We start from the raw sequence: 22,886 nt of genomic DNA on the forward strand, positions 1-22,886 counted from the left end.
ATGCCATGTTCAGAATCACTTAAAACCCATTTCTTCCCAATTCTCATGCTTTGTTTGGAATACAGCATGGCATCTTGACCTTGTCTATATGCTTGAATGTATTGAGCTGCTGCTGTGTGATTGGCTGATTAGACATTTTTGTTCGCATGCAGGTGCACACTACCAAACAAAGTATACTTTAGGGATAATGTTGCAGTTATTCTGATAAATAACAAAATGTGTGTTGTTTTGGGATATTTCAGTAAATTAAGAACTCTGTGTAGGACACTATAAAAGGCTTTTGGGCCCAGTAACCAAGCAAAAGAGAAGCTCAGAAACCTTATATTTAAACTTCTTTCACCACAGCTTTCTCATCTATAAATGAAAAAGAACCATCATCGTGATTAAATGTTCTCCCTCCCTGCTGATTTTAGTTTGGAGTTTGAAGACACTGCAGAGATGTGAACGCTGCATCTGCTTCCTGACTGCTAGCATGGGGAAATCTATAATTCATGTGCTGAAGATAAGGGAATGTGCTGAAAAGAATAGAAAGACCCATTGCCCTCATCCTCAATCGTACACCATTTTCTGCCATAAGAGAGCCCTTTATGCTAGTCTGTCGCGCATTGTGAAGCCAGAAACAGAGAACGGCTTTGCTTTCCTGACCACATTGAATAATTTACCATCTAACCAGAACTCATTCATCTGGGGAAATGAAAACAAATATTTGGGTACCACATTGCATAGTAAATTCATATCTATCAGTTAAAATGTAAGCAGACTTTACTTTTCTTCAGTCTATCAAGTGCTTTTTCCGAGAGTAATTCAATGTACCTCCTGCAAATGGAGAACAAGTGGTAGTAACATTTGTTTATAGTGCCAGGTCAGAGGCAATCCACTTGTCATAATGGCTATCTTTGACTAACTCGGTTTGACTGTAGAGGACACATTGGGTGTCATAGTTGTTATCTATTCATTTCTGAGTCTGTGAACTGATGACCCGTGGATTTGATATATAAAATGGGAAACTGTCTTTAATCAAATTATAGATTCAAAATATATTGTTTTATACCAAAAAAGCAACATAAGCTTAAAACGTATAGCTTGTAATATTATCAATTATTCTAAGAGGTTGACCCAAAATAGCATTTGGCAGTGATGTAATCAAGTGATTTTTGTAGCTCTTCTGACCCTCTCTCACCATTCCTGCAGGTCCTGTCCCTCGGAGCAGATGTGCTGCCAGAGTACAAACTCCAAACACCTCGCATTGACAAATTCACGATCCTTCACTACAGCCCATTCAAAGCCGTCTGGGACTGGCTGATCCTGCTGCTGGTCATCTACACGGCGATCCTCACTCCGTACTCAGCTGCTTTTCTTCTCAATGACCAAGAGGAGCAGAAGAGACGAGAATGCGGATACTCCTGCAACCCTCTCAATGTAGTAGATTTAATTGTGGACATCATGTTCATCATTGACATCCTCATAAACTTCAGGACAACTTATGTAAACCAAAACGAGGAAGTGGTCAGCCACCCAGCCAAGATAGCAATCCATTACTTTAAAGGATGGTTCCTTATAGACATGGTGGCAGCAATTCCCTTTGATCTTCTAATATTTGGCTCAGGATCAGATGAGGTATGTAATCTTTTGTTAATTTTGTGCATGTATTTAGTTTTTTTTCAGCTAGTTGTTTTTTTCTCCCAGGGAGCTTTACTGCACATGACCCCAGGGATGCTTGGACTGTTGTACTTGCCCCTGTTCCACTACTTAAAGCCTGAATATTTTGGCTCCATAGAGATTACTTTAAATTGCATGTTTTTTTCCTTTCGTTCTTTCTTCTTTTTTTCCCTTTTTTTGAATGGTCCTCATTCTAGAATCCATTTACACGGATTAATGGCTTACCAAATGGCAATCAATGATGCATTTATGTGAGGAGCAGGCCAACAGGGCTGTGTGCACAGCTTACATGCAGATGTGAGATGTCCATTGGTAGGCTGGCTGCCAGGACTGCTGGCTTGTTTGTTGGTAGGATATGTCCCCTAAGGCTCTGGATCCACTTCAGGGCTTTATCGTGCTTTGTAGACACTCCATTACACCCGGAAAGCTCCTGATTATACAGTAAACCATAATAATCTTTTCCATCAATGCGGCTGCTGCTGAGTCAGTTCAGTAAATGACAACAAATCAAAAAGAACATGGACATCTGTTTCACTCACCAGACAGTGACAAACAAAACAGAGCCGGCAAAACGAGACCATGATTTGAAACTAAAGCACATCCTCACTACGAGTATGTGACTATGTTTACTTAACTTCCACTTTTGCCAAAAATGAAAAACCAATTGTCTCGTGTTCTATAAATAGATAGATAGAGTTATACAGTGAGGACATGTGCTTGCATGACTTCTATTTATAGCTTTCCATCTTGATGTTTATGTCAGATTGAACATGAAAAATCCCGCTCAGCAGCATTCTCATTCAGAAAACAAAACCAGCCGAGACAGTGGCAGATGGTTTTTCACAAGGCTCATTCAATTTAGCAGCTTAATAAGACGGTTTTAACCTACAATCGCTTAAGTAAACCTTTTGATTAGAGTAGGAAAAATATGTGAAATAGATTTCAGTGTCTGTTTGCTTTAAAAACAACTTAGTTTTACCATAGTATTGAACATATTGGGAAAGTTATCATGCAAAACTGGGCAATATGAATAACTGAATGTTTTATTACGTTTATTATATAAACTACTGTCCAGTGTCCAGCAGTTTCATTGTGAATTTGGTTGCTTTGTCCTGACTTGAACCTGTAAATGTTGTTTCTGATAGAGATTAGCAGAATGACAGAGCGATGAGGCTGTGTAGCCCTGTGTAACCATAAAATCCAGCTACCTGTGAAGGTACAGTTAATGCTGTGATTTCATTCAGTTCACTTTGATTACATTTCAGTTGTCTGTTTTTTTCTTTTTGGATGAATCACGTCTATCAGTAAAACAGGCGCTGTTAGCAGTTGAGAAGGAGACTAATGTTCATTTACCATCACACTGCAATTATACGCAAACATAAGCCTCACATTTTAAATCAGTTTAGGACTTTAGATTTAATGAAGATCTAACATACTTAGGGGGGAAAGGGACTTTGTAAATGGAAAGTGAGTTTTAAGTAAGTAAATAAAACATAAAAAACTAAACTGTAGCATAGATTTGCAATGTTTTCGACAATAAATGTTGAGTCAGTGTGACAAGCCATTAGCACAGGCTATCATTTTAAAATATCTAAGTGCTTTAAGCTTCAAAAAAAATCTTTGTGGAGCTGCCTATATATTTACATTAACATTACATTCACCCTTACATCATACTTGAATATGAGGCTCAAATTTCTCCCTGAGTCTTCTTTTCCTTCTTTCTGGACCTGTGATGCTCTGATTTTCTCTTGCTGCCCTTTTTGTGTGTTGGCTTTTCTGTATATATCTCTGTTCAGATTTATGAGTGTAAAACTGGCCCTGTGATATTATTTCTGACTTTAAACACCTTGCCTAAATCTGACTGACATTCAGACTTTTAATTAAAGCACAGCCAAGAAATTCTTGACTTAACTGGAGAGATTGAACAAGAGAGTGTAGACATACGGAAGGGAATGAGAAAATGATCACCAATTGCTACAATACTTTAAGGCAAATTAATGGTTCTGTCCTAGTGTTGGTTAGAAAAGAATGATGGGAATTCAAAAAAATACAGGCCACAGAGACACAAATTTAGTTAACCCATAGCCAATGCCCCATAAGTGTTTCACAAGAAACCATTTTGGTACATGCCAAGAATAACAATCATAAAATAGCTGACAGCAGAGGTGATAAAAGTAGACATATTCATTACGTAGAAGTACACAAAGTAGTGATTCAACTTTGTTGCTCAAGTAACAGCAAAAAAGTGGAGGCTCCCTAGTAAAGAGGTATTATATTAAAAAATAGCTGCTCCTCTACCAGCTGCTATACACAAAACTAACTGAAGCTCATGTCATATTAATATTATGATTAAATAATACCAATATAAGGGAATGAAGGGTTTATTTCAGTTCTATTTCAGTTGTTGCCTTCATTGCAGTTTGTGTCCACACAGGAAAATGAGGATAATCAAGGGTTAAAGTGGAATTCAACTGGTATGGGAACCCTAAGATCACTTATAGTGGAGCAGTGTGGGGAAAAGAATCACAAATAAGTCACAATAATTGTTGTTGTGAGCTTCAGTAGATTTTGTGAACAGGCTGTGATGAACTGACCTGTGCTGCTGCTCTTTGTGGATTTAGCCAACTCAATTTGACAAGATTTAAGCTGGGGTTACATGATCTATCTCTGACTGATTTCCCACCCCCAGACAGCATAAATCTAGCGTAAAGTCAGAATTCAATGAGTGAATCTGATCAGCATCATCACCTTAAATTTGTCTGCTACACTTGATGTTAACCATGAACACTATAGCTGCTTTGCATTGGTCCAACATACTGCATTGTTTTAAAATTGACTATTTTAAGTAGCCAGTGTTGCCTGATTTAAAACAACTAGTATATGAAGCAACCTTTAAAAAACAAATGAAAATCATAATTTCAGCAACATCGTGTACGATATATTTGTTTAACTGCTAGAAATGTGGCTTTTGAAATTAGCTGCCATGTAAAACAAAAAAAGAAAGAAGTGATTGGCTTTGTGCTTGCTGTGTAGCAATAGATCCTGAAGAACAGTAACTTCAACTTACAGATATCTGCACCTAAAATGCTTCTGGCTGACTTTAACGCCTAGTTGTAACTCTTTGTGTATGATAAGCACAAGTGGGGGATACACCAATAAGGTTGTGTTATATATGTTATTGTTCCCTCCATTTAGATTCAAATTAGTGTTTGAAGACATGCTGTGACAAGAAATAACTCCCCTCAAACGGTTTAAGTCTAAAGTAGTAGTAGAAGTAGTAGAAAGTAGATATATTTTTGTTAAAAGGTATGTATTATAGATACATAAAAATTCTACTTAAGTATAGTAACAAAGTATGTGTACTTTGTTACTGCCCATCTCTGGCTAACATGAAATACGTGCATCTGGGGCTAAGAAACTTTAAAAACAAATGTGCATGCTATTGTTCCTCATAAAGTATTTGGCATGTAAAAAAATAAATGTCATTTATTTTACGCTATGGCCACATACAATATGGCTATAGTGTATAGCGTATCGCGTACAATAAGTTATTGTATATATACAATAATTAGATATTGTAGCTTACCTTCATTCAGTGTTCATAATCTACCAAAAATACCTCAAAACTGCCATGAGTGGTTACTATAACATTCACATGCAATGTGTTTGTGTCCAGATTGAAACTGAAGTTGCTGTATTTGAAGTTTGCAGAAATGCAAGATATTACCTTTTTCATCTGCTTTGTGAGAAAATATTTTAAAGTAAACTTTTGTTAATATTATAAATCAGTGATGGGGAGATATCGAACCCCTTTTTAAGTTTAAACCTTCAGTTAGAAACTACTGTGGCGGTCCCATTTCCTCCAAAATTACACCAATGGTAAACCTGTGCTGCAATGACTGTCAACATTTTGATAAAAGATAGAGAAATTCTGAAATGTTTATAGAAGAATGATGTGGAATTTTGTTCATTTACCTTTAGATAACTAATGGAAACGATATAAAGAAGTGATTATGAACGAAGTGTCATTGTTTCTTGTTGGACTTTTTCTTCTGTAATTGTCAGGTAAACAAATGGTCCTTTTAATAGGAATTGCAGTTACAGTTGTTAACACATTTCTTATTGACACATAGCAGCTACACAGCTCCCAGGGACCCATTAAATGAGTGTGCCTCTGTGTTCAGGATTGAACAAATGAAGATTTATCTGTGGGCTGCTGGTGTCCTTACTTAATTTGCCTTTGACCAAAGAGCTCTGGGGTGTCTTATCCAGTTTTTTCTTTTAAGGAAGCTCATTAGTTTGTGAAGTGACTGTAAAACTGGCCACAGCTTTAGACTTCTTGATAATATAAAGGAAATACACGTGCAGACAAGTTTAGTAGATAAGTAGTAGATAACATGTCAGATCTTTTAGCATGATGAAGCAATATCTAAAACCGTTGATCTGGTATCCAAACTACTGTTGCTATTACTAATAATCTTCCTTACTGTATATTTGTTTTAGACTACCACTCTCATTGGCCTGCTGAAGACAGCAAGGCTTCTGCGATTGGTGCGTGTAGCCAGGAAGCTGGATCGCTACTCTGAATACGGAGCTGCTGTCCTAATGTTGCTCATGTGCATCTTTGCCCTTATCGCCCACTGGTTAGCCTGTATATGGTATGCCATTGGCAATGTGGAGAAGCCTTACTTGGAACACAGGATTGGCTGGCTAGACAATCTGGGCGTGTCAATTGGAAAGCGATACAACTACAGTGATCCTAACTCTGGTCCCTCTATCAAGGACAAGTATGTCACAGCACTTTACTTCACATTCAGCAGTCTGACCAGTGTGGGCTTTGGAAATGTTTCCCCCAACACCAACTCGGAGAAAGTCTTTTCCATATGTGTCATGCTGATTGGCTGTGAGTATTTCATATGCTTTTCAGGTTGTATTTCAATTTACCATTATTTTATTCTTTTTGTTATCACTTGAATGGGTTTTGAGTGAAACTCTATCTTTTTTCCAGGTCCTTCACAATACATTGTATATGTTTTAAGCAGAATGTGTTGACATTCTATCAAATTACCTGTGTCTTCATGGGTAACAGCAGTAAATATGCTGACTGTAGTAAAAACAGTGCCCTCTCTTCACTCATTGCTTTTTTTTATTTCAGCCCTGATGTATGCCAGTATTTTTGGAAATGTTTCTGCCATCATCCAGAGGCTCTACTCGGGTACGGCCCGCTATCATGCTCAAATGTTACGGGTCAAGGAATTTATCCGTTTTCATCAAATTCCCAACCCTCTGAGGCAAAGGCTGGAAGAGTACTTCCAGCACTCATGGACCTACACTAACGGCATTGATATGAATACGGTAAATAACTGAAGTCACTCATCCACCTGTCCCTGTAATGGATATGGATATCCAACAAAACAAGTGATTGCACTGATGACAATATAAATACATGCTACTAAAAGAGCTTTTTTTCTCTCCCTTGTCTGCTTTTCAATTGGATTAACATCTCTTCATTGGTAAGAGCAGGAGGTACATATTTAATTTCTTTAAATTTTTAAAATGGGTTTCTGTCTGATCACTGTTTAAAATAAGAACCTCATTATGCTGTCTACAGTGTGTGGGTTAGAAGACCCAGATGCAGGACACAGGAGGTAGACTGAAGTTCAACATGATAGTCTCTAATCAAAGTTAAGGTCAGACACTGAAGGTCAGGCATTGTAGCAAATAAATCTAACTGGGGACAGGCAAGAAGGGAATGCCTTGGAAGATTAACAGCATAATACAAAAACATTCTGATAAATGGGAGGTAGACAACTGGTGCTGTGTATACCAAAGTGACCGACTGGCTAATTGGACATGTGTGAGGAAATCCAACAGATACTGTGATGATGGGGAAGGAAGTAATATAATAAAATGAAGACGTTAAACTTAGAGACATACAAAGATTTTTTTTTTTTTCACATTTGAGATTGTAATAGTACAAGTTTACCAGTAGACGTCTATTCCCAGGTACATTTTTGAAAATGATGGTTAAATAAATCCTTTATTTAAGAAAAAAAAGGCAAATGTTAATTTTTTTGTGAACCATTACATTGAATTAGCTCCTGGTAATTTTCTGAATACCTACCACATCTCTACTATTGTAATGTCTAAAGTTTGCTTTACATTATTCTTGTTCAGTGATTTAGAGCTATAAAGCAAAAACCAACCATATTTTTTTAAAAACACAGCTTCTGTTGTATCTCAGCTTTAGTAAAACGTAGTGTTTGATGGACTCACTCAGTACATTCTATATATCAGAGTATGAATTCAGTGCATAACTACACTAGATTAGTAGGTGTAGATGCAAACGCATAGTACACTTTTGATTCTGATCTGCTTTGTTACCGGTTCAGCTTATAGTCTAGTTTATTCAGATTATGTCATGACAGCCTATTTCTTTTGAAAAATATGCATAATATCTTCATATGTCTTATGCTCTCCTTCTCTGTAATGGCAGCATCCATTCAAGCCTGCATGTACTTCACGTTTCCTCGCATGCCTGTGTTTATGCTATTAATTTAATTCTTAAAATCAACAGGGGAGAGTATCCTTTTAGTGCCATCCTTTGCAAAATACTAGTATTTGTCAGCCCACCTCAAGTGCATGACTGCTTTGTTTTGTTGAAAAACTCACAAGTTTAGAGGCCACCTCTATACAAAGGTCTTTTGAAAGTGCTTTTTTTCTAACTAGTGTGCTTTTGTGTCTGAGAGAACAAAGCTTGACAAACTGATCTGATGATGTGGTCACAATTATCTTTGAAACACATCTCTGTAAGGATATCAAACAAATGTTTTGAGCACTTTATTTACTGTTTTTCTCCGCATCTTAGGTGTTAAAAGGGTTTCCCGAGTGCCTACAGGCAGATATCTGCCTTCACCTCAACAGAAATCTTCTGGACAACTGCAAAGCTTTTCAAGGAGCCACCAAAGGATGCTTGAGGGCCTTGGCCATGCGCTTCAATTCTGCTCATGTGCCTCCCGGAGACACTCTGGTCCACGGCGGTGATTTGCTCACTGCTCTCTATTTTCTGTCGCGTGGTTCTATTGAGATCTTGAAAGATGACATTGTGGTAGCTATCCTGGGTAAATACAACCCCTTGTTGATCATTTTACTGATGTGTTCCAACATCTAGTGTTCATTTGATATTTTGTCTCAATTACAATAAGTAGGTTGGGTGGAAGGTGCTCCTTTGATTAAGAGCTTTTAAATTTAAGTCCTGTGTGGAAATTTTTTATACCCAGAGTAAACTCTTTTGTGCTGTTTGACATTTTGCCAATGTCTATCAGGAGTTTTGTGCATATAATGTCAGTCTCTGCTACACATAAAATCCTCTGCCTCCACCTGGAAATGTGATGAACTGTAATAGTCAATGTCACCTCCCTGTTGTATTTAGATCTCTCAGCTGACTGTGTGTTAAATGTCAGCACCAAGCTAACTAAAACTTTAGGCAGGTCTAATTTAGTCTCATACTGTTTAGAGCTTATTGTTGATTTTGTAAAAAGATCTTTAAGATTTACTTTTTGTTTATATAGTCAGAGAGGAAGCACATACTGTACAAGAAACATTCTAGTACCCACATGTGAATTCAATGTGCACAGATGTTCTGGACCTAGGCGTATTTAGCATTAGAACATTCAAAATAAAATGTGCCTTCATGTGGGTTTTCACATTTCATTTTCTGTAAGAGTTCTGGGGTGTTTGTGTGACAGGTTTGACACTCTGGCATTTCTATTAAGTGGCCTCATGGAAGGTTGTCTGGCAGTTTCAAAGAACGCAGTGAAAATGGTGCCACTTTTTTGACAGCACTGGGAAATGAGTTAAAGCTGCAAAATAGAGAGTATTAAAATAATGTCAGTAAAAAGCAGATTTGGCTAAAACAACTAGCAGCTCTAAATTTGAAGCTATATTTTTCATTCTTTATGTATTGATACTGAGCTTGATGCATCAATGTTAAAATACCATTACTGTAAAAATGTCTATTTACTTTTTCTTCATGGGTAAACTTCATTCATGCACTCCAGACCGGGCCTGGATTAGATTTTATTCATTATTCGTGAGATTAATTCTCACTAAAGCTGCACCTGAAAGAATGAGGTTTCAGCTTCGCAAAGGTTGCTGCATCACACAAAACGTGTTATTAGTGAATATCGTGGAAAAGCCACTCAAGCATAATTATAATGCTCCATCACCATAGTATATTCTCACATGGGGAACTATGCCAACCTCTAACATGGCAATGGTCAGCCCATGGTGTTAAAGTATTTTTCTCTTGTAATGATCATGACTCCAGCAAGGCTATTAGCATTGTTCTACAGGTGAGGAATTAATCTCTTATCCTAATCAATCGTTGTGGGGAGAGCTCTGTGTTTGTGTGCGGGGGAGAGTCACACCAGTCTGTGTGAGGCTTTCCTCTGTGGCAGAAAGGTGTTCGGTGCATGCTGTGAAAGGCACACTGGCAGCCAGCATATCATATCTCTTTCTTCTGAACCCCTGCTTACACTGTTGGCATTTAGTGAACCCCCCACACCAACAAAGGGATTTTTCATGATGCCCTTTAAACCAGGCCTCTCGTCCTTTGGAAAATGGGCCCTTATTTCTGCAAAGGAAGCTCTTTTATTCTCCAGATTAAAAGCTAAGCTTACCGTAGATTTTTTTTGGTTTTTTCACTTTTTGCAAGTTCACTGAAGAGCTGGCTTAATTATGTGATAACCAAAATCAGTGCAAAAATTGCCTTTGAAGTGCACAAGTAAAGTGTGTCAATTGCAATCAAGCCCTCCTTTACCCATCGCATCAAAGCTGCTGTGTGTTAGTAGTTACTCCTCAACATAAATAATGGATCAAAGATAGAAAGACAACTGATGTGCAGGCCCTGGGAGACCATCTATACAGAAATTAGAGGCTGTCTGATTTTGATTATCCACAAAAACACGTCTGCGCCCCTTAGTGAAATCAGAGTGATAAATAAATTCCTATTGTATTAGCAGCAGAGATTTATGCCTGCGTCATGCCTTCTTTTGGAACTCACTGTAGCTCAAGTCAGCATTTTTACATCTTCCCTCTAAAACTGCCAAGATTACCTGTTGTTTGTGTGTTTGTCGCCTCCAGGTAAAAATGACATATTTGGAGAAATGATCCACCTCTATGCCAAGCCTGGAAAGTCTAACGCTGATGTGCGGGCTCTGAGTTACTGTGACCTGAGCACCATTCAGCGAGAAGATTTGCTGGAGGTGCTAGACATGTACCCGGAGTTTGCAGACCACTTCTTCAACAACCTGGAGCTTACTTTCAACCTGAGAGATGACTCCACCAAGGCAGATAATGTAAGAACTTTTTGGACCTATGTGTTTAATGGGTGTTTTGATAACAAGTATTCATATTGTAATTTGCCTAAATTATGTTTTTTTTTTTTGTTTATTCTTGGTAACTGACACATTTTCTGATTGAAGTATTTTAATTTTGCAGCCCTGTAGTGTCAAAGAAAGTGATTCAGATGGTGAGGACAATAAAAATGTGAAAAGAAGAATCTCTTTCACAGCAGATCTATCTAAAGGTCAGTAGAAACATACAGGAGAACCTTGTCAAGCATGCTTTGTGGCTGCAAATTGTTTTTCTTTGTTATTATTCATGGATTGGTGCTCCGATATGCAAAAGTCTGTCCTCTATGGGATATGGTGTTATTCCACTGACTCCTGCTGATTGCCATTTTACAGGGGAAAGCAAAGAAATGGTTAAAGAAGTTCAAAGGGAGAGAGAGTCTAACTCGTGCCTAAAGAGATCTTCAGTAGTTCTGGGTCGCTCTTCACTCACAGTTCCAGGCCTAGACTCAGATGTTATTGTCAGAGACAGCTTGGACAGAAAACCACCTTTTGAAGGTAACAGATCTTGTCTTACAGGTGAATTGTAAATATCTGGTGAATAAAATTGTAGCTTTTTTGACAAGAACTTTCAAAGCAGTGTTGCAAATCGTGATGAATATTTGTAGGACAAACACTAATGTGAGTGGTGGGAAGACACTGAAGGACAACGTCCTTGACGCTGCATTAGCAACTCTAAGAGGGTGACTGGTTGTGTGGAGAGTGTTGGGATGTTCCCAGGCTTCTAGAGTTGCTTTGAGCAAAAACTTGTGAATTTAAATATTTAGGTTGCCTTCTGCCAAAATGCTGCTCAGCTGATTATGATTCTAAGAGACAGGATGTCATCTGTCTCAAAAATCATAGATTTAAGACTGCATTATTCTCCCTTGCAGACATGCATATGAAGAGCTGCAGGGTCTTGCAGTTGTTCTTAATTTTTTTTTTCTATCCAGACAAATGCCTTACATGCTGTAGATCACTATTGATATGATTCCATCCACAAATTATTCTACATTTAATATTCTTTTGAAGACAATTTTATAAGTGCAGGTGGCAAAGGCAATGATTTATTGATCATCAGCCCGTGAAAGTTATCTCTGTAGAAAATAACTTTTGACAGTTTGCTCATTTCATCATCATCATCATCATTTTATTTATTTATATAGCACTTTAAAAACACACCTGGTAGACCAAAGTGCTGTACAATACTAATATGCACATAGTAATAAAACCAGACATAGCAATAAAAAAAAAAATTCAGTTACCCACAGAGTTAAAAGCCAGAGAATAAAAATAGTTTTTTAATAAAGACTTAAAAACTGGCACTGATGTAGCCTGTCTAATATGGAGAGGAAGGTTATTCCAAAGCATTGGCGCTGCAACAGAGAACGCTCGGTTTCAGCCGTGACTTTGGGACCAAAAGCAGCAACTGCTCAGCTGGAGCATTCAGGTGTGCATTAACAAAATACTGAGGAGGGAAGACATCAGCAGTGGTCTCAGAACCAATTGCTGCAGTTTATTAGTCTGAAAGGGATAATAAAGCCATTTCCAAAATATTTTCGGTCCATCATTCTACAGTGACAAAGATTATTCATAAGTGGTAAACATTCAAGACAGTTGCCAGTCATTCCAGGAGTGGACACACTAGTAAATCAGAAAAATTGTAAATTACAGCAAACCATCATTTAAACCAGATCACAATGCACAGCACCACATTTGGTGAAAACCAAACACAGTGTATTACCAACTGCCAAAGCAAGGGTGGGAAGGTGAGGATTTGGGCTTATTTTGCAGCCACAGGACCTGAGCGTCTTGCAGTCATTTAAACTCCTCTGCATACCAAAGTATTCTAGAGTCAAGTGTGGACCCATCTGTCCAACAGTTAAAGTTTGGGCAAAACTGAATCATGTAACAGGACAATGATCCCAAGCACAGCAGCAAATCTGCAACAGAATGGCTGAAAAAGAAAAGAATCAAGGTGCAGTAATGGCCCAGTCAAAGTTCAGACCTCGGCCTGATTGAAATGCTTTGATATGACCTTAAGAGAGCTGTGTATAAACAAATGCCTGCAAAGCTCAGCAAATTGAAGCAATGATGTAAAGAAGAGTGGGCCAAAATTCCCCCACAATGATATGAGAGACTGATAAGGTCATACAGAAAACAATTACTTCAAATTACTTTACGTTATTGCTGCTATAAAAGTGCTGAATCATGGGATATACTTTTTTCCACACACCATTTCTATATTTTGACTTCTTCTTTTCTTTTTTTTTTAAAAATAATGGCATTATTCAATAGGCCATGTGCTGTTGTTTATATGTGCTATAATCAAATTTAAAATGACCTGATTTTCTATATTTTATTGTGAATAAAATAAATTTACCCAGTTAAAATTTACCCAGTATCCCAACTGTTTTGGAGCTGGGGTTCTACAAGATACAAAGTCGGACCGAGAGAACGACTGTCAGTGCACCCTCAGCCCAAACTCTAAACTAATCTATGCAACTCATTGTGTTAGTGCAAAGCCACCTGCACAGTCTGTTCAATGAGATAACTTAATCACAGAATTAACCAGCCCTCTGTTTAAAACAACAAAAGAGGCTCCACACATATCACTAGACAGCAGGTTAAATACTACCATGTGCCAAACAGCGATAACAACAGGGTTAGTTTGCAACTGGAAAACACTGATATAATAATTCTCCTGGTATAGCAGTGTGATAAATTACAACAAAGGATCTACACACAGCTTTGCTGTAGAGATTAATTATATTCTATTTTAGTAATGTTTAGTGATGACGTTGCTCTGACCTACAAGTGAGGATGTAAATCATGCATGTTGGTTTGGTCCTCCAGATCTGTGCTGTGATAAATGGGCCTGTAAGAAGCCTACAGACTACCTGGATGAGTCAGCGCAGTTCCAGGACCTGAGAGAGGATGATAATTCTGCCAGTGAAATCACATATGGAGAGGTGGAACAACGCTTAGGTCAGCTTCAGGACCATTTAAACAGGTACATATTTTTAGAGTCAGCATGCAGATGGTTGAGCTTCACTTTGCTGTCATAAACTATGAATTACCCCAAAATGTGAACTTTTCTAGTGTGAATAACAGTGCTTGTTTTTTTTCTCTCTTTTTTTTTTTTTGACTAACCCTTTTTCTTTTACCAATGGTTTGCCATTTCAGCCACACAGCTCACGTGTGGCGCAACATGAAATTGCAGAAATTTCTCTTCTCATTTAAACTTAATAGTTGCGCTTAGCACATCTCTGTTTGAAAACAGTGTAGCATTTTATCAGATGGTGCAAAGAGTTGCTGTTTTGGACAGTATTTCTAGATTATTGTCTAAATTTACATAAGTAAATTATGCTAAAACTTCTCTCCTTTCATTTTAATGTGAAAAGTTTAGGTTAACTTTGAAGTTAAAGTTGGAACTCTACTTGTTCTGAAGAAAATAGGATTACATTTTTTACATTTATCCAGGGGCATTCCTTTACTGAAGTGAGATGTGCAGTTGTCTTTTTTGGCCTATGTTGACATGATAGCACTCAGTTGCTCCACATATCTCCCACACCATTACACCACCAGCAAGCTGAAACATTTATACAACACAGGATGGATCAATGCTTTCATGTTTATGCCAAATTCTGACCCAACCATCCAGTTGTTGCTGCAGAAATTGACACTTGTTAGACCAAGCAACGTTTTTCTGATCTTCTGTTGTCAAATTTTGAAGAACCTATGTGAATTGAGGCTTCAGTTTCCTGTTCTTATCTGACAGGTATGGCACATGGTCTGGTCTTCAGCTCTTGTAACTCATCTGTTTCAAGGTTCAACACGGTTCTCATTCAGAGATACTCTTTTGCAAAGCTTGGCTATAGTGAGTGGTTATTTGAGTCTCTGTTGCCATCCTATCAGCTCAAAGCAGCCAGGCGATTCTCCTCTGAACTCTGGCATTTCCATCTAGAGAAGTGCTGCTCACTGGAGATTTTCTCTTTTTCATACCAGTCTCTGTAAAGAGATGGTTGTGTGAGAAAATGTCAGTAGATTAGTAGAAATTCTGAAATACCAGCAGCCCATCTGTCACCAACAACCATACCATGTTCAAAGTCCCTTAAACCACCTTTTTTCCCCACCTTGATGCTCAGTTTGAACTTCAGCCGGTCAACCTGACCATGTCAGGATTAAAGGCATTGAGTTGCTGCTGTGTAATTGGCTGATTAGTTATTTTTGTTACCGAGCAGTTGAACTGGTAGATTCAACAGTCTGCCCATTAAAAATGCATGGAGTCATATGAGTGAACATTTCACCTAAAATGACTCAGAAGGAGCAGAGTGGAATATTTTTTCCAGTTTTAAGTGCAGGGTAAAGGCTCCTCTCTGTTCCCCTCACTTTCTCCATTCAACATCTAAATCTCATTTGTAAACCATAGCTACTGCTGATGTAACGTCTGACATTACAGCAACCGAGCACGCCATAAAAGTCACAAATTTTCACTTGTGACTCATGGTGGCTTTAAATGGAGCCTTTTCCTTTTTTTCAAAACATTCTGTAAAACTGATTTGGGAGAGAAGCAGCCTTATCTAGAGGCATTATGTGGTTATGTATTTGTCTGTTTGTTCAATTGGTGGTTATTTTTTCTACTGTCTTCAAGTCTACATATATAACATTAATAGTAGTTCTTAAAAAACATAAATAATGGATTTATCTATCAATTATATTGTCTAATTTGAGTGGATATTGAAAGTATGATGGATTTTCACTGTGCACAAAAATATTCGGGTAGCCTTTTGCAACTGGACTTCTCTAGAGCATTTTCTGGTATGTTCTGTGGCGACAGCATAGGTATATTTGTCACTATTCTTATTTACCATTGCATTTTCAGATAAATGCTATTATTAATTTCAGTAAATGATAAGGCAGTGCTTTATTCTTTTAAGATGTCACCTCCCACACTGCTAAAAGTAGGCTACACCAAATGTGAAGGAGTAGGTGGAGGACTGCAACTAGCTGGCAGAAGCCGTTGTCGGACTTGGAGTGGGAGGTTGGATCTAATGGAAGCAGGATGCAACATTGTAGGACCGGCGCAAATCAAACTTGAGAATGACCTGGTACAAAAGTCTTTATATGGCAAAGCAGCGGTCAGAAAAAAATGTGCCTGAAACAATTTATAATGATAGAAACAAAATGGTGAGATTGATTTCTAGCAGCTACGTTGTACTTTACTTTCCCTAAAATGAATAGATTTTATTTTTGGCATTCCTGGAATGAAGAAACACATCTTTGGCAGTAGTTTCAGAATCACACCTGCAGTCAGCAGCCACCTGAAATGGACACGCAAATGAACAGCAGATGGTATTTTTAGCTGGAATTATCACAGAGAACGAAAGATCGCATCAGGGTGCCTGAAATACTGGGCAAGCTCATTTTATTAAGCACAAATAAGGCATTTTATCCACTGCACTTTACCTGACCTTGTTTTTTTAATGCTGGCTGGCTGCAGGATGAGCAGCACTTCTCTGTCATTTTGGTGTTTTTGTGGCTTTGACTAGTCTGAAAGCATATGTGGCAGGAAAAAAATGTTGGCGTGGCTTTTCTCATTCACACATCTATTTAAATAGCCAAGAAAAATATTGTTTGGTACGCTGAAAAATACTGTGCGTCTGCTTTTACTTAGTGTCTCATGAGCCACAACATATTAAATGAGGAAAACAAAAAGGTTGACAGTGTCTTTGTGCATTAGATGGAATACACGTTGGGTTTGGGTTTTGTTTTTGTTTTTTTGCCTTAAGTCCTAAATATAGAACTTTGATCAAATCTAGACTTAATTAGATTTACCAGATGAGTATAATAGTTATTTGCACAGTAAATGCAGAATTCACATGTCCCACACAAAGCTCATTATCGCTCCTAGCAGGGGCAATGTCTTTCATCTATTGCTTTGACAAAATGTTTCCACACCATTGCCGTCTCTTAATTTTGTGCAGAGCAACGGCTCCATCTAGTGCTCAGTGAAGCACATCTGAGTGTGCTTTCAGCCATTGTCACGCACAGTTAGGTTCACACTGTCCGAGTTATGTAAATACTCTTTCTTTTCTTACTTATCTTTTGCTAATATTATACAGTATATCTATCTGTTTTTGCTCATCTCTCCTTTTTTTTAGGCTAGAATCTCAGCTGTTATCTGATATGCAGGCCATCCTGCAGCTGCTGCAGAGGCAACCAACTCTGGGACCGCCTGCCTACAGCACTGTGACTGCTAATCCAGACTATCACAGATCTGCAGTGAAGGTTCAGCCGGCTCCTCTGAATGCAAGCCATTTCTTTAGCTCTGCAGGAACTCAAGTAAGGATGCCATCACTTTAGTTGGTAGACATAATTTTACATAGAGCATTTATTTTCCACATATGTACACATTGAGACCTTTCCCTTCACTTTTTCATACTGTTAAACTAAATGTCTCATCTAAAAATGTGTTTGTTTGTTTTTCTACAAATACAGTTGTGTTTTAAGGCTAAATATAATTTCACATCTGAAACAGGATATTAAATGTATATATATATATATAATGGGATTATTTACCCCAGCACAGGAAACTAAGATCTTATTATTGTCAAAAACTGTTTTTTTAGGCCCCCAACCAAAAATTAGGGAGCACCATTCAGGAATCTAAAGACTCTGTGTTGAGTTTTGCCCGTGTGAATGCACCCACTGAGGACAGCCTTAAAGAATTTCTTGTGCAGAGACATACAGAGGCACAACAGCATCAACAACCATCCACAGGGCACCAACAGTCAGCACTGATCCTTCTTCCACCTGAAAACCCTGCTTCCTCTTCTTCCATGTCACCTTCAGACTCCAACCTCAATGCCACTGGACTCCATAAACCTGCCTCAGACCAAGAGTCTCCAAGGCCATAAATCTTTTCTGCAGCACGGTATTCTAATATTGAGGTTGTAATGCTGTAATTACTAAGTAGCAGTTTCTTTTATCAGCATGCTGGCACAGTCATCTGTGGCTTGGTATTAGAAATGAGATGTTCTTACATTGTGCATGAAGACAAAACACTGTTTTACGTGGTTGACACGGAATTAAGAAACTATTCCTGCAGCTGCCAGTATAATATGTAACAATAGTTACATATTTTAACAGTAGTTCTGTCAAAACAGGATTGAATCCATAATCATCATCATCCTCATTCATTTTTGCTCTTTAAACTTACATGGTGATGCCCACTTATTCTTGATGCACCAATTTAACCCATGAGGACAGCATTTTAGCATTTTTAATTAAATTCTTCTTACTCTGCAAGAATGCTGGTCTCCACTAGGTTGTGATAGAAATACACAGCCAATTTTCTGTTTTGCAAATGCTTTTCTAGTTAACGGACTTTGTGTTTTTTGCAGACACACTATTGCAGCATTTTATGTTCCCACACAGTTGGTCACACTAGCATGGGCTATGTGGCTTGGGTAAAATCGAAGGTGTGGATAGTGACACTAGCTCCAAGTGTAAGCAAGAAGAGCCGACTGACCTACCTGACAGTAGACAGGTCCCAGTGACTAACGCTCCAGTCATCAGACAAATAGGGTTCCTCCTGCTGGTAGCTGCAAAACCAGGGAAAGACTGGCATCTCCACCTCCCCACAGTGGATACAATATCTCACCAGGTTCTGCAGCAGAATTGCCAAAAACACTGGGAGGTGCGGTGCATAACAGCAGCCAGCTGTTCCTCAGTGAGGGGTCTGTGGATGATGAACATTCGTGGAAAGTATTAAGAAAGATACAAAAAATAGAGGAACTTGTGGAAAAAACATACTCTCAAAAAACAAGTTGAAGGTGATGGTGGCACCACGACTACTTACTGTACTAGCATTTCATAACATCTTATGAGCAATAGGTGTGAGTCATTTAAAAGTGACAAAAGTGGGTCATCTGGTGGATAAGGTGCTAGTTTTAAGCTAACTAACATACTACCAGTACTCAAGTGCAGAATCCACAGAGAGCAGAGGCTGTAGAAAGCCAGGACTAACACACACTGCCAAGCAAATTAAAAGTCTTTACACAAGAATTTGCCAACAACCCCATCGAGCCTTTTTTCAATCCTTTCATGCCTGTAGTCTGAAGAGGGAAAGGTTATCTCTCCAGACGCTGGGTGTCAACAGAGAGCCGCAACTGTATTACTCTCTGCCAAAGTTCAATGCAAGTGATCATTCTTGCTTGCTATACTTCAGAGCAGCAGACAAGAACACATGAAAGCCTCAACTAAAATATTGTGAACGCTGAAAGGAGCCAACCCATTACTGTTACCATGGCTGGCTGGCAGCAGCTGAATACAGACATGTTTGTTTAGGCAGTTAACCTGTCCAACCTGAGACTTGGAAACAAAGCGAGCGAGTCATAGGTACCTGCACTGCTATCAAAACATGTGAGCACCAGAAACGTGAGGAGGTGGCTTTTTCACAACAGAAAAATGACGGCACAGCTTTTCTTTCTCCATTTGCAGAATTCAGTTCCTAGCACCTGACGCTGAGGCACTGAGGACAGTGGAGATTATCTTAAATGAGGCAACAGTCACGGATGAGCCTGGTCATTAATGTTAGAGCCCGTTTAGAGTGTAAAGTCTGTGTGGGCACATAAAAACATTCCAGGCTTTAGGAGTAATGAGTCTGTATATGAAAGAAATATAAGTCTTCTGTAGCCATTAGTGTAATACAGCATTATTACAAATAAGAGTTTTCTGATGTATGTTGTATGCCTGTCTTCTCTGAAGTGTGACTCAGGGGTTATGGACAATTGCACTGCAATATACTGTACAGTATCAAAAAAAAAGACTATGGTTTTCTTCTATAAACAATGTGCTTTATTACTGCAATGACTAATGTGCACCTGGTGTACAATGTTAAGCCAACAGAATACACTATACGTACTTATCTGGAAAAATATAACATGCAGATTTGAGATTTTTTTTTCGCCGTTTGGAGAAGTATGATATAGACATTTCTACATTTAGAAAAAAAAAATAGAAAAAAATCATATCAAATGTTTTGTGTCTTATAACTTACTTTCTCATTTTTCTCTTACAATATAATTATTCAAAAGTGTTTAAGGAACTCTGACTATTAAGATGGGCATACCTGATTATATTAAGATTAACAGCAATTTGAATGTGTTATTTAAAAAAACGTAGATGTTTTCATTTTTGTGAATTAAAAAAGTGACACATTGTTGGAACAGTCTTGGTCTTAATAGCTAGATATTACAGCGCGTATTTTGTTCAACTTTTTTCAAGTCGACGGTGAAATAATACAGCCCCCCTTTCTTTTTGTTACCCAAGCCAGTTTAATAGTCACACGTGTAAACATGGTCCATAACGACCAGCTCGCGCACATCTGCCAGCCACCTGCATCCGAAGTGTCTGATAAGCTCCATCAGTCTTTGTTGGAGAACAAAAGAACACTTATGGGCCATGTGGCATTTGATTGTAGTTGTTGCTTACAGCCACCAGCATGTTTTTCCTGTTTTGGTTGGCTAAATGGGGAACTATGTCATGTGTTTTTTTAACACCGTGGTTTAGTATATGAGATCACACGAGCTGAAATAATCTGAGTTCCTTTTAAGTCAACATTATGTTGTATGGGAAAAATGTGAAAGTGGCCACTTAAATGAGTGCATCATGATTTGAGATTTAAAGGGTTTTGGAAAACTTACCTATGAAATATAACATATACTATTGCAGCCTATGGGGCTATTAGTTTTGTAGTTATTTATTTATTTTCATATGGATCTACAAAGCATGCATTTTTTTGAGTCTCTATATACTTACCGTTTTGCACTGCCTGTCAGCCCAAAGTAGCACATTACAATATAAAATGATGTCAGCATACTTTACTCGGATGAGGTGTTGGGGGAGAAGAGGAAGGGGCACTGCGGGACACAAGGACACATAGTACTTGTGCATAAACAGACCCCAGAGAGTATCTTGTGCCTATATGACAAATCCAAATGCTAAGACAGCATCTTTATGTATAAATAACCATACATAATGAATTATATAGTCCCTGTACAGTTTTCTTTTTTCTGTTGGCAATGAAAATTGTTGTTGTTAGACATTTGTAGGAAATAAATACATCCCATTGCCAGAATTTTTTTTTGTTTGTTTTTTTTTACTGAATAAATTACATTGAGTATTCTATAGAACATACAGTAGTGCATATGTTAGTTTTGAAACTGTGGGAGCAATAAATAAAAACGCACAGTTGGAGTTGTGTCGCTGGCTTTCTGTTATTCAGTCCATATATGTGTTTACAGTTGCTGTGTACATAACTGAAAGTAGAACATATACTATGAATTATGAAGTGTTCCAGGAGGATTGTGGGTCCTTGAGGAAGGTGAGTGATTATTTCACAGCATGTCAAATACTTTGTTGCAGTTGTTTGTTTTTAATGAGCATCTGCCAAACTTACATTGCATTTCTTTATATTGTTGCTCTTAGGAGCCATGACTTTCCTTTTTTTAAAAAACAATCTTGACCAGTAGTTTGGACATTGACTGCTTTTTCATTCATTTTCAGTTCAGTCCTTGTAGCTGACCATTTTCACAGGAATGTGTTTTGTTTTGTTTTTGGTGTGTGTGTGTGTGTGTGTGTGTGTGTGTGTGTGTGTCACTTAACACTGACCTCAGAATCAATCAAGTACAATAACACACAGTTATATAAGACAATTTGGCATAAAGTAGTGTTTTTGCACCAAGAAAGTGATTTGCACAGAGCTAAAAGCTGAAAACTTGACACACCTTTGCATGATGTTTGGTGTCTTCTTAAAAAAAAATCTAAAGAAACTCGACAAGTGGAGGATAAAAGAAGAAGCCAGGCCTAAAAACTATCTACAGCATATGAACGATGAGCATTTGATGGGTGAGTTTTTTAAAGTAAATAAGAAAAAAAGCAAAGATCTGACACAGGACATGAATCAGATGGGTGGCTGCCAAGAAGCTATTCTTTATGAAGAGGAAAAGGATAAAGGTATGGTAAATTAGAACAGGACCAGAGGTTTTTGGCAACTGGTTTAGGTACAAATCATTCCCAATATGTATAATAGTGAGTGTCAACACACACCTGTATAAGACCCAAAGACTTGGGCCTTCACCTCACCCAGTGGTGTTGGAAATCTTGTCAAAATTAATGTAATTTGAAGACAGAAAAGTAAGGTCAGATTTTGACCTACCAGGCAATATCATCTGGAAAACATCTAGTTGGCTTCATTTTTCAACATCACAACACACAGCCAGTAAAGTAATAACATACCTGCGTAGAAAAAAACCCATAATGGAACACTATCAGTCTTTGATTGGCTTCCTCAGAGCCCAGACCTCAACGTTATTGAAGCAATGTGGGATCATCTTGACAGAGAACAGAACAAAAGGCGGCCAATATCCAAAGAATCAATGTTGTGAATGTCCTTCATGAAGCCTGGAAAACTATTCCTGAAGAATATTGCCTAGGAGACTTCTGCGCTTTTTTGCATGCTACATTGTAATCCATCTATTCGTTTTGACCACTTAAAATATCTTTATAGAAATATTATTTAAATGTAACTGTGTTATGTTTGTTAACATTTCTGTAACCCCCTTGTCTCTCCTTAAAAATGCATTTTTAACGTCAGTGAGCGTTTTACATTGATAAATAAATGATATATAAACGTTGTTTCGCCAAAAACTGATTGTAGCTTCTACCTCGTGGCAGAAATATTCTCTCTGCCTTAAAAAACTTGATATCGATATTTTTGACATATATTTCATAGTATAGGCAAACAAGACGATCACGTTTTGGCATAAC

The 22,886-nt window shown here is 38.0% G+C and overlaps 1 protein-coding gene across 1 annotated transcript in view; it reads left to right on the top strand.

Annotated features, from left to right (window-relative positions):
• kcnh7b (potassium channel, voltage gated eag related subfamily H, member 7b) overlaps positions 1 to 21,257 on the top strand; it is a 41,792-nt gene extending 20,535 nt beyond the window's left edge. The window contains exons 6-15 of the mRNA XM_035906829.2: positions 1,192 to 1,617; positions 6,163 to 6,562; positions 6,815 to 7,015; positions 8,526 to 8,780; positions 10,804 to 11,018; positions 11,161 to 11,248; positions 11,409 to 11,570; positions 13,908 to 14,064; positions 17,216 to 17,396; positions 17,684 to 21,257. Coding sequence (XP_035762722.2) covers positions 1,192 to 1,617; positions 6,163 to 6,562; positions 6,815 to 7,015; positions 8,526 to 8,780; positions 10,804 to 11,018; positions 11,161 to 11,248; positions 11,409 to 11,570; positions 13,908 to 14,064; positions 17,216 to 17,396; positions 17,684 to 17,971 — 2,373 coding nt within the window. The 3' untranslated portion in view covers positions 17,972 to 21,257. The remainder of the gene's footprint in view (positions 1 to 1,191; positions 1,618 to 6,162; positions 6,563 to 6,814; positions 7,016 to 8,525; positions 8,781 to 10,803; positions 11,019 to 11,160; positions 11,249 to 11,408; positions 11,571 to 13,907; positions 14,065 to 17,215; positions 17,397 to 17,683) is intronic.
• Positions 21,258 to 22,886: the final 1,629 nt, after the last annotated feature.

Source organism: Neolamprologus brichardi, chromosome 16, assembly GCF_056152115.1.
Source record: "Neolamprologus brichardi isolate AB-2024 chromosome 16, ASM5615211v1, whole genome shotgun sequence".
In the NCBI taxonomy this organism is placed as follows: domain Eukaryota; kingdom Metazoa; phylum Chordata; class Actinopteri; order Cichliformes; family Cichlidae; genus Neolamprologus; species Neolamprologus brichardi.